Source organism: Dermacentor silvarum, chromosome 3, assembly GCF_013339745.2.
Source record: "Dermacentor silvarum isolate Dsil-2018 chromosome 3, BIME_Dsil_1.4, whole genome shotgun sequence".
Lineage (NCBI taxonomy): Eukaryota > Metazoa > Arthropoda > Arachnida > Ixodida > Ixodidae > Dermacentor > Dermacentor silvarum.
The window spans coordinates 166,847,477-166,865,246 of NC_051156.1; the positions used below are offsets into that span (position 1 = coordinate 166,847,477).

The 17,770-nt window shown below is 47.3% G+C and overlaps 1 protein-coding gene across 1 annotated transcript in view; it reads left to right on the top strand.

Annotated features, from left to right (window-relative positions):
- LOC119444999 (protein I'm not dead yet-like) overlaps positions 1-17,770 on the top strand; it is a 42,027-nt gene that overhangs the window by 1,518 nt on the left and 22,739 nt on the right. The window contains exons 2-6 of the mRNA XM_049664835.1: positions 1,234-1,419; positions 3,197-3,346; positions 9,068-9,183; positions 10,170-10,306; positions 11,602-11,650. Of these exons, the coding sequence (XP_049520792.1) occupies positions 1,234-1,419; positions 3,197-3,346; positions 9,068-9,183; positions 10,170-10,306; positions 11,602-11,650 (638 nt within the window). The remainder of the gene's footprint in view (positions 1-1,233; positions 1,420-3,196; positions 3,347-9,067; positions 9,184-10,169; positions 10,307-11,601; positions 11,651-17,770) is intronic.

The following is a 17,770-nucleotide window of genomic DNA, read 5'->3' on the forward strand; positions in this document are numbered from 1 at the left end:
AAACTGAAAACATTTTCCTAAGCAAGCTTTGTATTTGTTATGAAATTAAACACGAACAAAAAATAATAATTGGTACTGCTTATTTTACGCTACGTAGCTTCCAGTTGCTTACATTCGCGGGCTACATGCAGATGTGCAGTTACGGTGGTTAGCGCAGTAAAAAAAAAAAAAAAAAATGTGTGTGCTTCAGTCCCATGGCTTGGGCTGCGCTGCCACAGAAAGTTGTCGCGTGTATGGGCCGTTTTATAATGAGCGGGCCGCCATTTTGCGATCACAGCGCCGTCTAGCGTCTGGTGCCGTGCTGGTATATGGAATCGCGCTAGAGGGTGCACGGCGAACGTTCTGTTTAGGGTGCTGCGATGCAACGCTGACATCGAGGCACCCTAGTTCTGTTGACGACGAGTGGCAAGTTTTCGCGTTACTATAGCCTCGAGCTTCGATATATCCGCATTATCGAACGGCGACGGGCCTATAGAGGCGCTTCCACAGCTCTGCCCGCGATCGAAATAGGAGGCGAGTCAAGTCTGAACACTGTCGATACGTAACATACACGTGCAACGTGTTATTATTATTGTATGTCTAGCCTTGAACTCTGTTATAATATGTATTAACGTATTACTTCTTGTTGTCTCTTGTTATAGAGACGGCATATGATGTGTCGCTACACTGCGCTTCAGTGCTAATCCTAACGCTAGCAGTCATCCTGAGGTGGTGTCTCTCTGAATTATGGTGGTGCGGAGAAAGCATCGCCAGAAATAAATGCTTTACATAGCTGTGCCAGCTAATTAGATTCGGTGATTTACCTACGGCAAGCGGTTTCGCGTTGTATGAAACAGCTATTTTCTCCGTGCACATCGGCTTTTTTTTTTTTTTTTTTTTTTTTTTGGGGGGGGGGGGGGGTCACTGGCTTCAGGATCAAACCTGGACGCTGCTCCGCCACAGATAACGTGTTAGTTTGAAACAACTGGCATTTTTGTTTAATTTACATTAGCAGATCAAACTCATTAAGCTGTGAGCGGACTCCAGTTGGTTCGGCTCTCTTTCCAAGGTGAAGAGCAGGTACACTGCGTTTTTGTGGGTGGCGCTTGTTTGATGATTCTTATAGGTTGTCACCGACAGTAGAGCAGCGGCACCAGACGGCGCCGCTAAGCGCTGGAAATTTAACGAAAAGTTGCACGTGATCGACGCGCCACGAATTCATCAATTTTGTGTGTTCGATGTCGGCGTGTGCAGAACCTGCTCTGTCCGGTGGGTTACGACGAGCAGATGCTGCAGGATCAGCAAGAGATGCTGTTGCTGCAGCAGCAGTTGCAGAGAGGAGCTGAGCAGGAAGAGCGCAAGGAACGGTCGTGGCGCATGACGTACATCGTGGGCGTCCCCACCCTGCTGCTACCGCTACCGCTCTACATGAATAGCAAGGTGAGAATGAAAAAAAAAAGAGAAAAGGTTCCCCGAGAGGGTTCCCGGCTCATCAATCGCAGGAAAGAAACGCATGTCGACCAATCTGTTGAACCTGTTTCGAAGTCTGTCGACATTCGTCGACGAATGTGTATACGGCCTTAATACCTGCTCGGACCCAGTGTCCGCATGCCGTGGATCTCCGTCTAAAATAAAACCAGAAATGGTAAGCTAAAATATTCGGGGGTAACATAAAGCGAGAATGCAGGCGACATGCCACCGCATATGTAAAGCGCTGGATAATTTTGTTGCCACCAATGTTCGAGAAGATTGATACTTTGAGATGTACACTGCTGCATAATCTGTCGCGAAAGACATCGATTTGTGGCGCGAAGTTCTCTCCCGAATCGCGCAAGGGAGTGCTTGTGGGAAAACCGCAAGCGGAACGCCGATGGCAGTTATGTTCGAGACGAATATCTCGCGAAACAGTGTTTGTCCCAGGGTTCCTATACTGAACTGAGACGTGCTTCGAACACAGACAGACTTGGATCTTGGATTCCGCATTTACAAGTAGTGATTTAGTTAATCAGTTGTAATCGCATGTATGTGGCTCCTGCCGCGGCTAATAATGCATTGCCCCCCAAACAGGACGGCAGGATAGATAGATAGATAGATAGATAGATAGATAGATAGATAGATAGATAGATAGATAGATAGATAGATAGATAGATAGATAGATAGATAGATAGATAGATAGATAGATAGATAGATAGATAGATAGATAGATAGATAGATAGATAGATAGATAGATAGTGCACTGATTTATTGCTATATCCCCTCAGTCCTAGCTACACGTCGCACTCACCTGTTGAATATCACATCGTCCATGCCTTTTCTAAACTGTTAAAATTTCTTCCTTTACCCGCCGGGGTGGCTCAGTCAGCTAAGGCGTTGCGCTGCTGAGCACGCGGGATCGAATCCCGGCCCCGGCGGCCGCATTTCGATGGAGGCGAAAGGCAAAAACGCCCGTGTGCTTGCGTTGTAGTGCACGTTAAAGAACCCCAGGTGGTCAAAATTAATCCGGTGCCCTCCACTACGGCGTGCCTCATAATCACAACTGGTTTTGGCACGTAAAACCCCAGAAAGAAGAAGAAGAAAATTTCTTCCTTGCTACTTCCAGTTGCGTTTCGGTATACCTTAGATAGTGCATTGCATCTATTGCCTTGTACGAAGTGCCTAACCATATTGATAAGTATTTTGCGCTTGAGAGCTAGCTCTATACAGCAACGTAGACTGTGTTAATGTAATCGCATTGTGAAAGAAATACGTGAAAGAAATGCCTAACGATGCCGTATATTGGTCGTTCTGTGCTGTCTCCGCTTCTGCAAATTCCCAGTGAATTGGGATAGTGGTATGTGTAGATAAATAAATAAGTAAATTAATTAATTAATTAATTTTTGCACCGCAGTGTCTACAAATAACAATTTCTGTTGTTTAAAAAAACATTTCGTACATTACCGAAATAAAATTTTGTAAAGGGCCTGTTCGGAGCCCTGGGGCGCGATCTTGTACGCGTTCCAAAATGGAACGGAGGCGTTCCGTTCCATCGAGCCGCACACGATTGGTCAATTTCAACCGCGACGTTCAAATTGACCAATCGCGTGCGGCTCGATGGAACGGAACGCCTCCGTTCCATTTTGGAACGCGTACAAGATCGCGCCCCTGATTATACGTTTGGCTCGCTTATTCCAAACGTGGCCCAGCCTATACAATAACGTACCACACCGGCTGCGCGCAGGCCGGGTGGTGCGTCTACTGCATGGTGTGGATGGCCATGTACTGGACCACCGAGATCATCCCGCTGCCGGCGACGGCGTTGCTGCCGCTGGCCATGTTCCCGCTCCTGGGCATCCTCAGCACCGGCGAAACGACCAACCTGTACTTCAACGTACGCCGGGGGGCCACTGTATACAGCGCTCTCGCCCTCCAATACGTGACTTGTCACGTTGGCGCAGCTGCTAAGATCTAGTGCAAAGTCCGACGTAGGGTCTGCGCGCGTGGTCGTTACGTCACGCGGGAGGGAGGTTTATAGCCCGGCGCATGGTAGACCAGCGCGTCGCCGTGGCTGACGTAAACCGGCATATGTTGGCACGTGCCGGCGGCGACGTCGTTGTCGAGATAGAACTATGGTCCCTATAGAATGTACTGGTCATTATATTCTAGGGACCGTAATAGAACCGTTACTCCACGTACATGACAGGCAACTTTTGCGCGCAGCAGAGAGCGAATGCATGGATCTGCGGCGGCGCAAGCAGCATGCTATACGCTCGCGCAAGGCATGATGGTAGGTATAGAGCACACTAGATAGACCAGCGCACGCCATGCAGCAGCAGCCGCAACTCGAAACAGCGTACATATAGCGTCTCTCCATTCACCGTTGCGCTATCTTATAGTACAAAAACGATACATTGCAGCAGTGCAGCGCGTTTGCCGTGGCGAAATTTGACTGGCTTTTGCTGGCGCGCAGTTTATAGGGGACCTGCAAAAGGTTGACAACCCCGTGCGGCAGTCAGAAGATGTTGGTTTTCGACGGGCATTGCGAGGGATAGACAATATGGATAGACGATATGGTAGGCGATTACCTGCTCCACCGCGACCTTGCGTATACGTTTGTGCTGTTTCTCGAGCGTTCCTTCACTGAAATTCGACCTACAAAACCTACAGCTGCGCTTCGTTGTGCAAGCATTGCGTCTTCGCAGACAGTTACGGCAGTAATTTGTACATAAAAGCGCAAAATTCAATACACTGCTCAGTGCAGTGAAGTTCACCTGTGAACTAGGCCGCGTCGAGGCCGTGTCGACCCATCTTTCACTCATTATAACAGTTAAGTGCAGCAGCTTTGATTCATAAGTCACACAGTATACTTACAGTAATGCGTACAACGCACACATGACTAGTTATACGTTTTTCATACTCAAGAGCTACAGCAGCGTGGTACTGAGCTGTGTGATATCATTTGCCTAAAGCCGTATGTGCGATGGCAGTCACGGCTATAGCCAATGATAATATGCCAGTAACTGTGGCTGCTACTAAGCTGACCCAATCGTGTGGCTGAACACCGCGAGGTCTCTCGGTCGTGCTAGATGACAGCGCTGGTTTGCTACACCAGTACACAAGATATCGCAGCATGTTGCGCTTCGTATGTCGACTTGGTGTGGTTTCGGCGCGCTCCAGAGGTGCTAACTTGTTCGGGTGGTCGAAAAAGGACCCTCCGACTACATTGAGTTGGTTCTTTCAGATGGTCGGAATCCGACTTGGAGCGTCTAGAAATGCTCCAACCGAAGACGTCGGAGCAATTGCGAGATCTGTCCGGTTTCCAGTCGCGCGAGCGCTACGCAGCTTCCGTTAGCGCGTTTTTGCCGGTGTCAGCTCGGCCGTTCAGACGGTTTCGCATTTGTGCTGTTTCGCTTTGTGTGCCTCATGGCGATGTTGTCGACGCGGCAAGATTTACATTTGTTTGCGCTCCGACGATATTTTTTTTTCATGGGAACATAGGATTATCATGTTGATACCTCAACTGTAAACATTGTTGAACTTTAGGTATGTTGCATAGGTGTCAACAGATGCTATCTTTACAACACCTTTTGTTGCATAACTGTCATCTGGTTTGGTCAACGCAGTCTAAGAGGCCGTTAAATAATTTGGTTTTACTCTAAAAGAATGCCTTACGGTCCGTTTAAGTAGTCTCTTACGGTGCGAATACCTCAGATATGAAGTTTATCGTTTTACGAGTTGATGCACGATGCGAATGCACAGTATTTTCCAATTTCAAATGCGAGATACGTAAATGTACTAGGCTCATTTGTACTTTGGCTGGTCTACAACCAAAAGCTTCCTTTCGCGTTCACTCGACATGCAAATTTGTGGAATACGTACCATGTCCCCGTACAAATAATGGCTCTAAACTCCACATTTCGGTGTTCTACGTGTACAGATTAGGCGGTAATCCACCATTGCAAATTTTTTTATATTACCTAAAAGGGGCCATCTCGGAAATCCTGTGCTGACTATGCCGCAGTTTTTAAGACATAAATGTTTTTGTTTTAGGTTTACATAAAACAAAAACCATTTATGTCTTAGAAGTTCGTGGCACAGTTGTCGTGTTCTTCCGTGGTTGAATGGACTAAAATCAGGATTGACCCAATCACATAATGGATTAGCTGTCCTTGGCTAACGAACATTTAGTTAGTTTATTAATTTGTCGGGTGCATGTCGCAGCTGTGGAAACAAAACGCATAGATGCTCAAGACAAGCCAACGCTTACTGAGGATTTCAGAAACTCGTATTGCTTTTCTTTTTCTTTAGTGTATCCTGCAGCTGTGCTGTATACTGTAGCTAGCTGCATTGCTGCCTGGGTGGCATGGCCAAGTAAGGTATTTCCTCCGCGTTAGCCGTGCCTCGCCAGGCCATCTTGTAATGAAGTTATCATGAATAAACTTGTCAGAAAGAGAAAACTACTACCTCTTGCTGAATATTCATCGCCAAAATGTTAATACACTGGCGTCATACGTGGTTCTGTTTCGCACAGCTTAAGCAAGGCTTTATTGAATGACAATGCACAGAATACCAGTTCATTTCAACATGAGTTTGGAGGTAGGTGTATCAAAATTGGTGATATAATCTCAGCTATGATTCCTATTTTGTGGAAATGCCACAATAGTTACTCGTTTCGAGTATAACCACTGTTGTGTATTATCACACGATGTTTTATACACATCGAAGAAAAACATTCGGCAGAGACACTTAAGACTGGTTATGTGTGGGAACACGAAAGCATTATACCGTTTGTAGACCTCGGAACGCTGGTGAACGTCATGAACGCGCCCATTTTATACGCTCATGACGTGGCGCCACCTCCTCCTAATTGGCTGCGCTGTCACGTGCCCAATGACGCACGCACTAGGCCACATCTTTAGTCAGCCAGATGGCGGTGACGGGACGTGTGCAATGACGCACGTATTAGGCACACCTCTAGTCGGACAGAACCGTGGAGCCGCATAGCGTCACCCAAACCTAGGTGATGCCTTTTTTTTATCAGAAACGTTTATTAATTTGTGTATATGCATCAGTCTCGATGTATTGTACAACTGTATATTGAGCCAAGGCGATAATAAAAAAAAAGCCGCCGTAGCATCGGGGAAGCATGCTCGTCTCGCACCCCGGCGGCCCTGGTTTGATTCCCATTAAGACCGAATTGTGCTAAATTTTCTTTTGAAAGCTATTGATTTACCTTGTTTACAGGATCCTCCCTGAGAAGTTTGACATCAATCCGAGCATTTTTTGACGTGTTATTACTCATTGCGACGTCGGCCATTTTAACGCGATAGCGTTTAGGGCCCCGTGTCGCAGAAAATCCGGCGTCGGCAACCGTCGTGTGATCGCGGGTGGCGGAAAAAATCATCCAACCACATAACCGCGCAGGCCCTCCACGGGGTGCAATGTTTTGGGGAACAAAAATTGAATTTCTCAGTGAAATCCGTCGGAAAAATGATAAAGTATGACTTTTACCATTCGGCGTCGGATTCGCCGTCGGATTGTTTACCAATCGGCGTCAGATTGTAATTTGAATGTACCAGAAAACCTAATTGTGCTACAGGGAAAACTACGAGAAAACTACAAACCCCTTTTCCAGCATTTCTACCAGACCTGTGCGCGTCAGGGAAATAGCACACAATTAATAAAACAGTAAAAAAGGTCTTCACATTTCAATATGAGACCACTTATATTGCCCCTGGAAAGACGTCTTTCCAGCAATGCAATTCAGTTTAAAAGTGAAGCCGACTTTAGGGGATCGGTGTAAGCTTGGTCTTTGTAAGCTGGCTTTCCCATGTTCAGTGTTGCAGTGAAGGAAGCCTACTTGCCGTATGCGAACGATGCGATGCGAACGAGTCCCGATAACGCGATCGCGTTCTACTCTTAAAGGCAAAGCTTAAGCGTCCTCCCATTTTTGGTAACATATTTTGGCCACGCCGATGGATTTTCGCGTAATGGGGCATATAATGCTTTCGCATTAAAAATTACCCTGCGATTGTATTAATTATGGCAGAACTTCTGATGTTCGCCATTCCCACAAACCTTAATTGGTCAGTAGCAGAAATTTTTGTTTTATATCAAATTTCTTGTGTTTAATAATGACAGGCTGTTACCGCTGAAGCATTTATGAATGCCAAGAAGTACCGACACGGTTTTGGAAAAAGGAACGTGCTCGCACGCCTCTCAAGCCGGTGGTAATTATACTCAGAAAACAAAGTACAGCGCAACTGCGCGTGCTCCTGCCCTGCCATGCATGTGAAGCTGAAAGGCGCGTATCAGAACAATATAAAGTAGTGGCTTGCGGCCTTTCATTGCGATAGCAATTATATGGACACTCCAGACACATTTTTGCCGTCGGCGTCGGCGTGGGCGTCGCCGTGGTGTACCTTATAAAGTGCAAGGGCGATAACACCGTCGCCGCGCGCCGTATGCTGTATGTGCGAGTGAAAGCGTGCGAGGGGAACCGATGATCGCGGGTCAGTCTCGCTTGCGCGAGGGAGGAAAGCGAGAAGGAAGCGCGCAGTCTTTCGTCGCGCGTTAGAGGTTGCAGAGGAAGGGGACGGAGGGGGGTGGTGACGTTGTACTCCCGCAGCAACAGCTTATTCCGCGTCCGCGCACGCCATATCTTGAAAGCGAACTGCGTTGAAGGCAGAGTCTAGGCGGTTCGGCGGCACATACCTTTGTGCGTGCTGCGTTCTCGCCGCTCAGTTTGCGTTGATGCGATAGACACTACAAAGGTCACTTCGCTCGCTGCTGCTACCTCACTGCCTCACGCCATGCGTTTTGACAACGAGTGTCCGCGCTCATCGAGTGTGATGTGTTCATGTTATCCTGTGCGCAGCTTATACCATGCTTGTTAGTTTAGTTAGTGAGCGAACGTTTGCAAGTATATACGCCCGATAAGAATACTATCCTTGCTTTGTATATCTGTATCTTTGTGTATCTGTATCGATGCTTCGCATTTTGGGCGAAACTGCGGCATTTTGAGGAAGCTGGCTAGAGGGAGAGTTGCAGGACTGAGTGTGGCAAACTATTTATGGCTAGGTAACTACACCTGTCCGTACCCCGTGTGGGAATGCAGAGGTCTAAGAACGTTCTGGGACAAGCACGGGTCCAAATAGCGACATTCTTTGAGGACTCGGTTTTAGCCCCGAGCTTACTTTAGATCCTTTCACATGTTATGGAGCTTCGCATAGGCACACGTCTTCGTTATTTTTGTACCCCATAAAGCAATATGAAAGCAAACACCGAAATGATCTTCAGGAGGATGCAGTGGCTGAATATATGCGTACTTGACCCGCAATAAAGCGTTTACTGACACTAAATGTTCGGCGGGAAGGCTACTTTCAATAGAATTGAATTCGTATTTGATTCGCATAGATTTGAATTCGTACGTCGCGAGTAGTAGTTGCTTGAATGTTTTATTTTTCCCTTTATTGCTCACCACTGCATCAATTTGGCGTTAGCAATAGTTGGTTCCCTCGCCTTGCAGAGGAGCATTTGCGATGTGTGGAAGCTATAAAACACGCAACTGTACGGAGCATGGTGTAAGTCTTGCTTCACATTTTGCTCGCAGAACATCGGCTTCATCATCCTGAGTTCACTGACGCTGGCTGCTGCCGTGGAGATCACCAACCTGCACAAGCGCGTCGCCCTCAAGTCTCTGCTCATCTTCGGCATGAGCAAGCGAAGGTGCGCGCCCCCGTCCTCACGCCCCTTATGTACTCGGACCCTCTGTTGTATGTCACATGCAAATTAATTATATTGCAGGTAACATATGTTATTTTCTACTACTGCGTGGAACAGCCATGTTTTCTCTCATACAACGCATACCTTCTATTGCAGGAAAAACAATTGTATTGAATATGTATACAACGCATCACACAGGTCACAAAGTCTAAAAGCTATGGGAGCTCACATGTACTGCGAAGGAGGGCGGCGTACTTTTCGTGGCAGACGACTCGCTTATCTTCGCAGAAAGACGAGAAGGGGCATACAGGCAGATGTTGCGCAATGAAAACATTGATTGCTTTGTCTTTTTGTGTGTTTTTGTGTGTTTGTTGTTTTTTCTCGACAGTTTAGTTTTGTATTCCCCTGAACGCGTGGCAGTTCATGTATGCGTATATAAGTAAGATTCTAAAATGAAAACTTCCCTTGTGTTCATCGCTGTCATGCGTCAGAACGTTTTTTTTTTCTTAGTGTGGTTGGTGTTCGCTATCAGACCTAGTCTTACCACCACTAAGCAGAGTGATCATTTTTAGGTCTTTCGGAATTTTAAAATATTGGCTGTCGCAGATAACGTAGCTCTAGTCCTTGCGCTGCATTATTCAAAGAGGCGGACATTACTTGTCCGAGAAAGCGAAACATATATTCAACTAATTAACAAACATTCAACTATTACCCGTTATAGAGTTGATACACAGAGCAAGAAACTCTGTCATCGTCCGTTTTTTGCTCTGTCTGTAGTCCTCCCTACAGCCGTAAATATGTATCTTTAGCAGTCATAGGCTTGTATTCTCGTTCAAAAATGTATGATAGCTTTCTTGTTTTTTTTTGTTTTTTTTTGGTTCGTTTTCTCTTGTGGATCCCGCGTGATGGAGACTTCCTCCGGGAGCTATCTATAGCTGCCCGATAAGTAAATCACCGAGTCACCTGCCGCAAGACGATATTCTTTGCAGGATAGTGTTCGCTATCATGATGATCAGCATGTTCATGTCCTTGTGGATCCCCAACACGGCGTCGGCCTCCATCATGGGTCCCATCACTTTAGCCGTGGCCGACCAGATGCAGAAGTCGTCGCACAAGTTCGGGAGAGGTGCGCTATATATGCAGTGTGGATGATTGTCACCCTTGCACATGGGGGTATTTCAGCTACATTCATCTTTATAAGTATTTCTAAAAAAACACCGGGGTAGCAATAAATATTTAGTTAGATTCACCAATTACCTTTTTTTTCGCTTATTCACTTACGGGACATTGACGCAATGGCAAGTGTACAACTATATTAAACGCTCGATACCTCACTTAATATCTACCCATGGCAGAGACAAGCCCTAGTTTTTGCGATATCTGTATATAACACCATTAAACATAAGTTTTGTGGCTGATATTGTGATCTAATTTCTCAAAACTGGTGTAGATCCTGCATTTATCCTACTGCGTTTGTACTATATCATTTACCGTTTATTATACACTCCCTCTTTTCTGCTTGCCACAGTGGCTTTGACCTTTAACACACTGTAGACGCGTGTTCGAATCCTGACAGGTTGGCCGGGTGGAAGTCGCAATGAAAGAAAACGTAATAACGACGATATACTGTAATATATGCCCGCACCAAAGAATCCGGGGTACTCGAAATTTATCTTGAACCCGACTTCGTGAGTACTATTAAGCCAGGTCATAGTGAGTAGGCCAGTTTCGCGACCGATACCCGAAGCTAAGCTGTAGGGCTCGGGAGGAGGAATTCTGGACATTGCTCCGTTTGGCCATCAGTCGAATATCCTCCTGACCAAGACACTGCTGTTGAAATGCAGCAGAGAAGTCACGACTCAGAGGAGTAAATGTGTATGTTATTAGAAGGAAGTATGCCCTCTAGACGATGCTGACCTGAATTTGTTGAAATTCGGCCGGCCGTGTGAAATATCAGTTCTCGAAAATGCCACCCATTGAGTGACGCAGGCGCATTGCGAAGAAGTTCGACAAATGGCCGATGGGCAAATGACTGGCACTCCTGGGTATGAGAATATAGTTCGGACGTCTGCTTCGAACGAAATGGTTATGGTGTGCGCGGAAGCTTGGGAGCCTTTTCATCGCCATCACGGTTGTCAAAACCGACGTGTTTTGGGACGCCAGATCTCGAGAATCGATTAAGATAGCGTTCCTAGAGGTTCACAAACTGATAAAAAGACACAGCTCTAAAGCCAGACATTCGTCCTCTTCCTTCCTTCGCCCTATTATCCCATCCCCACCTTCCTCTTTGCCCGGAGGTGAGTACGGATAAGAGTATGGGAAGCGCAAGAGAGAGCTGATAAACCAGAATAGTGACTGCAAGACATTAAGTGGGCAAGTGGGCGAGACAAGATTTCAATGTGTTCTTTGCTTCCGCCGCAGGGTTTCAACTGCGAAAGGACATTGCCAGCGCTGTGGACAAGGAGCAGCTGTAAGTGTCACCTTATGAGCCTCATTGCGGCAGACATTTCTGTTACATAGGGCCTTACTGCTCCTTTACTGAACGTCCCGTTTGTGTAACGTCGAGGTATGCACCTAGCCGTCAAGTTATGCTTGTCCATATTGTCACGTAGTAGTGACGCTGAAGTAAACAGTCGTAACACTGTGTATGACGAAACTGGTTGTTTATTGGGCGAACCTGTGCCCACAAAAGCAAGCTACACTCAAAGCACAATGATAGCGGCGAACACAGTCGGCGATCGTCGAAAATCTGAACTGCAGTGAAACGCGCCGGCTTTTATACTTGAGTCATCGAATGTTCCAGATTAATCCCTGGTACACGCAGTGTCTTCCAGAAAGTTCTAGACAATTCGCGTCGGTCATACAATAAGATAACATGAACATCGGTGATAACAGGCAACGGAAAGAATCATCGATAACGTTCTAGAAACTTCCGATACAGGCGCGTCCTGCACCGAGCGATAACGTTTAACATTTGTTATCCGGTGGAAAGCGGCCACCTGTGAACGATAAACATGTATACGTGTCAATATATATCCCTTTAGACGCGAAGCATTTCTCGGCACAGATATGCAGCGCCGTGTTGCGCACAAAAGCGCGTGAGCATCATTGTAGTTTTGTGTCTAAATCTTCTTGATAGCTGTCGGTGATTTTTATTAGCGAAGGTACCGTACTTGCACATAAATAACGCCACCACGGATGTAACTCGGTGAGCTCTTGCGGGCATCCCTGGTGGGGAAAAAGAATGATATATTACAACTACAGAATGAGTTCAGGTCATTCAGACGCTTAGTGGATAATGTATTTGTACTACCTCTGTGCATAGGGATTTCAATAGATCGGTATATACGTTTACGGATAGCATTTCTAGATATTAAGGGAGCTTGCGACAACGTCGACATTGAATTGCTATGGTAAATTCTGAAGCACAAGGGCATGGTTGACTATTTCGTGGAGTTGATCGAACAAATATATAGGGAAAACTGACTACAAGTTACACGGGAAGGCCGGAAGTGCGCCGAACTAGTGGCAATTCACCGAGGAGGCCCCCCGTCTCCAATGTTGTTCACGCTTTATGTTAAGGGCATAGAAAGACGATTGGAAAACAATGAACAAGTTTTTGAGTGATATATATTTATATATATATATATATATATATATATATATATATATATATTGCTACACACGTATATATGCCCCCGCCACGTTCGAACGGATGATGGACTCTCTGCTTCAAGGTTTCAAATGGTCAACTTGCCTTTGTTACCTCGACGGCGTCCTTGTGTTTTCTCCTACATTTGAGACGCACCTTGAGCGCGTTGCAGCCATCCTTGACGTCTTCCGCAAGGCTGGGCTCCAATTAAACTAATCGAAGTGCCACTTCGGGCACCGACAGATCACAGTGCTCGGCCATCTCGTCGATGCTTCCGGAGTACAACCCGACCCGGAGAAGGTTCGAGCAGTAACGGCTTTCCCTGTACCTCAGTCTGTCAAAGACGTCCGGAGTTTTGTGGGGCTCTGTTCTTATTTCAGACGGTTCGTGAAAGATTTCGCAGCAATCGCTCAACCACTCACAGAACTTATGAAGAAAGACGTGCCTTTTACGTGGGGTTCCCCTCAGGCTGCCGCATTTTCACGCCTTATCACGATTCTGACTCATCCACCGATCTTGGCCCACTTTGACCCGTCCGCACCAACAGAGGTCCGAACCGATGCCAGTGGTTATGGGATCGGCGCCGTCTTAGCGCAACGCCAACACGGACACGACCGCGTTATAGCCTACGCTAGCCGACTCCTGACAACTGCAGAGCGCAACTATTCGATTACCGAGCGCGAATGTCTTGCTCTCGTCTGGGCTGTTTCAAAGTTCCGCCCATATTTATATGGCAAGCCCTTCTCAGTAATCACAGACCATCATGCGCTGTGTTGGCTTTCGTCGCTCAAGGATCCTACTGGCCGGCTCGGTCGTTGGGCTATCCGACTACAAGAATATCCCTACACAGTGAGGTACAAGTCGGGACGCCAACGCCAGGACGCAGATTGCCTCTCTCGCTACCCAGTCGAAGACCCGACCTCTACGTCTGAGCCTGACACCGACGCCTGCGTTCTCTCTGTTTTTCTTCTGGTCCATGTCGCCGACGAGCAGCGCCGTGACCCGTCCTTGCGTGTCATCATTGACCGCCTGGAATCGTCACTTGCCGACAGTTTCCTTCGCTTATTCACACTTCAAGATGGCGTACTCTACCGCCACAACGTTCACCCCGACGGCCCAGCATTACTCCTTGTGATAGAGCACTGCACGGGCTCGGGCTTACCCGAAAGCCCGAGCCCGGCCCGGCCCGTGGGCCGGGCCGGGCCGGGTAGAACAGTTTTTTCACGGGCTCGGGCCGGGCTCGGGCACAGCGTGTGCTTTTTGACCCGGGCTCGGGCCGGGCTCGGGTTTTTTGACGCGGGCACGGGCCGGGCTCGGGCTTTCTGGTGGTGTGCATGTAACGCGCAGCGAGTTATTCTCGGGCGTCTCAACTCTAAAAAACATTATTTTTTGGTCTCGGGCTGGGTTCGGGCCGGTTTCGAGTCGGGCTCGGGCCGGGCTCGGGCCTAAGATAAAGGGTGGCGGGGCGGGCCGGGCGGGTAACGTAGATTACTTCCGGGCCCGGGCCGGGCCCGGGTCTCGCCATAAAAGTTTTGATCGGGCTCGGGCGGGCCGCCCAACGTAAAAACGGGCCCGGGCCGGGCCCGGGCTGAAAAAATCGGCCCGTGCAGTGCTCTACCTTGTGATCCCTAAACACCTTCGCTCGGCTGTTCTCCACGAACTTCACGACCTCCCCACTGCCGGTCACCTCGGTGTGTCACGTACCTAGACCGGATCCGCCGACGCTTCTTTTAACCTGGGCTTGCTCGCTCCGTTCGAAGATACGTATATACGTAGCTGCGTGTGATAAATGCCAGCGACGCAAGACACCATCGACGCTACCTGCTGGGTACCTACAACCAATCGACATTCCCGCGGAGCCATTCTTTCGGGTTGGTTTAGATTTACTTGGTCCCTTTCCTCTTTCTACCTCTGGGAACAGGTGGATCGCTGTGGCCACAGATTACGCCACGCGCTACGCCATCACCCGAGCGCTCCTTACAAGCTGCGCCACAGATGTTGCCGATTTTCTTTTACGCGACGTGATTTTATTACATGGAGCTCCGCGACAACTTCTCACAGACCGTGGCCGGACATTCCTGTCAAAAGTTATAGCGGACATCCTGCAGTCCTGTGCCACGAGGCACGAGCTATCCACGTCATACCAACCGCAAACTAATGGCCTCACGGAGCGTCTTAATCGCACTCTCACAGACATGCTCGCGAAGTATGTCTCTTCAGACCACACAGACTGGGACCTCACTCTGCCGTTTGTCACCTTTGCCTATAATTCCTCGCGCCACGACACAGCCGGCTATTCCCCATTTTCCCTCCTGTTCGGCCGAGAACCAGCACTGCCCCTCGACACAACTCTCCCTGTTCACGCGGCACCCACCAGTGAATGTGCACTTGATGCCGTCGCCCGCGCTGCTCACGCAAGGGAAATTGCCCGTGACCGCCTTTTGAACTCCCAAGAGAGTCAAAGGCGTTTGTACGAGCAGCGACACCCAGACGTGCACTTCCCGCCTGGTTCTTTGGTGCTTCTATGGTCTCCGTCGCGTCAGGTCGGCCTGTCAGAAAAACTGCTGTCGCGTTACACAGGCCCCTGCCGAGTGCTTCGTGCCGTGACTCCCGTCACATACGAGATCGCCCCTAACGCCCCATCTGCTTCCCAGTTCAGCGATATCGTGCACGTTACACGACTGAAGCAGTATCACCCTCCCAATGATGACATTTAGACGCTCCAGGACGTCGCTTCTGCCGCCGGGGAATTATGCTACACGCGTGTGGTATTTGATTGTTTTACCGAGGCGCGCGGGCGCCATCACTCGAGAAAAGAAAAGGAAGAACGAGCTGGGCTCGCGCTGTAAACCTAACCGGTCAGCGCTGCAACCGCTGTTGTGAATACAACCTGTAAATAGTTGCCCGTCTTACTGACTCGTTCTTCGCTTAACAATATATATATATATATATATATATATATTTATTTATTTATTTATTTATTTATTTATTTATTTATAAGATGGGGATCGACACCCCGCACCTCCACCACTTGTGAGGCGACGCCCGAGACAGCCCACGAACACCAACCCGACAAAATGATGATGATCATGAGGATGGGTATATACACATGAAGACGATATATATATATATATATATATATATATATATATATATATATGGTGTGTGAGCGCTAACTGTGCAGTTCATCATCGTCTTCATGTATATATATATATATATATATATATATATATATATATATATTATAGCGCGAAGTGAAGCCGCAGAGAAACAGGAAACGCCGCATGATAGCGGATGCCCACAGGGCGCTTTATTCATCGTTACTGCGAACCGCCTTCGCAACATACCGTGAAAGAACGAGTGCATGTACAATTTACTCGTTGTCACTGTCGGCGAGAACGGCGTAGAACGGCGTACCCATGTCACCAAAGTTGCCGGACAGGCATCACTTCAGGTACTATGTCTGTGACACAATCGAGCGCGGCAAAGCCTTTCACTTACTGCGCGGTGATCCACCCAGCGACATCGAAGACTACTCGCTCGACATGCCTACACAACAACGCTGATCGTCTTGTTCAAGGTTGAAAATTATGCGCCGTGACCGTATTGATACGGCACTTACAGCGTTCTGATTGAGAAGAAGAAAGACGGTGCGAAATGCAACAGGGGCAACTCCTAGCTCGGTCGAAGCAAAGTGGCAGCGCTAGAAAAAAAAATACTGAAAATAAAAGTTAAGGAAAAACAATCTATTTGTATCACGAACCCGACTATAACGCGAGGCTTGTTTTGAGGCCCGAAATGTTAGGAAAAAAAGATGCTTATGTTATATTCCTTGGAGTACAGTACGTCGAACGACCTTTTGCTTCAGGTACTCGGCGCTTCTTAGTACGATATACAGTGCTGGAGAGATTGTTGTGGCAAGTTGTGGAAAGAGAGGAAAGGGCAGCAAAGACAACGGTTGTGGAAGAAAGCGCGCAGGCGTCCCACGTGGGGAAAAAGAATGATATATTAGAACTGCAGAATGAGTTCAGGACAGGCAGACGCTTAGTGGGTAATATCTGGATATCTGGATAACTCGCGATTATGAATTAAAAGAAATAGGCGGCTAAAGTGAACGAATATATGTACCTTTAAAGCGCGATTAACGGAATGGAGCAAGAAGTCAATAAAGTTGGCAACCAAGTACGGCGTAATTCAAAGTACATGTATACAAGCTGGAGTCATGAAGTTCGCGGAGATGGCGAATTTTGCTTAAAGAAAAGCCTGTGAAACGCCGGAAACAAAAATATGGAACATTTGTTATTTGCGTGCCTATTATGGCTTTCGAATGCTTCGCTGTACTTTTCCACCAATTCTAAATGATTGCAATAGCAAAGGAATAGATATGTATCACTTAAGTGCTGCACAATTAGCGGCTCTTTTTGTGATATAAACTGTGTAGTAATTTATTTGAGTGCAGAAAACTTGGCGACTCTTTCTTGTATAAACTAGGGAGTGTTTTTTAACTGTAGGAGATTACAGCGGCTTTCATTCTTGTATGAGTCATGTTTATTTCACTTTTCTTTTATGACTTGACCTTTATTTAAAACAATGTGCAACTTAAAGAGTTTCTTAGCTGCTCGCTAAACTGAATACTCATATGCACTCAAGAACAACACTTTCACAATAATCTGATGTTGTTGGTTTGCACAAGTACGTCTGTAGTTCTTTCAAATGTACTTTTGGAACCCTTTTCTCTGTATTCACTCCTGCAACGGGCTCTTTCTTCTGGGAAGCAATATGTTGAAATAAATGATAATAAATAAACCTATTATGACAAGCCTGTCGGCGATCCAACCAGCAGCTGAAGCAACGAACGAGCTCTGCGTAATAAGTTGCAAATCATTCAACGTGTGAACGAGAATTGAACATTTTAGGTAAGTGGAGAATGCGAAAAAC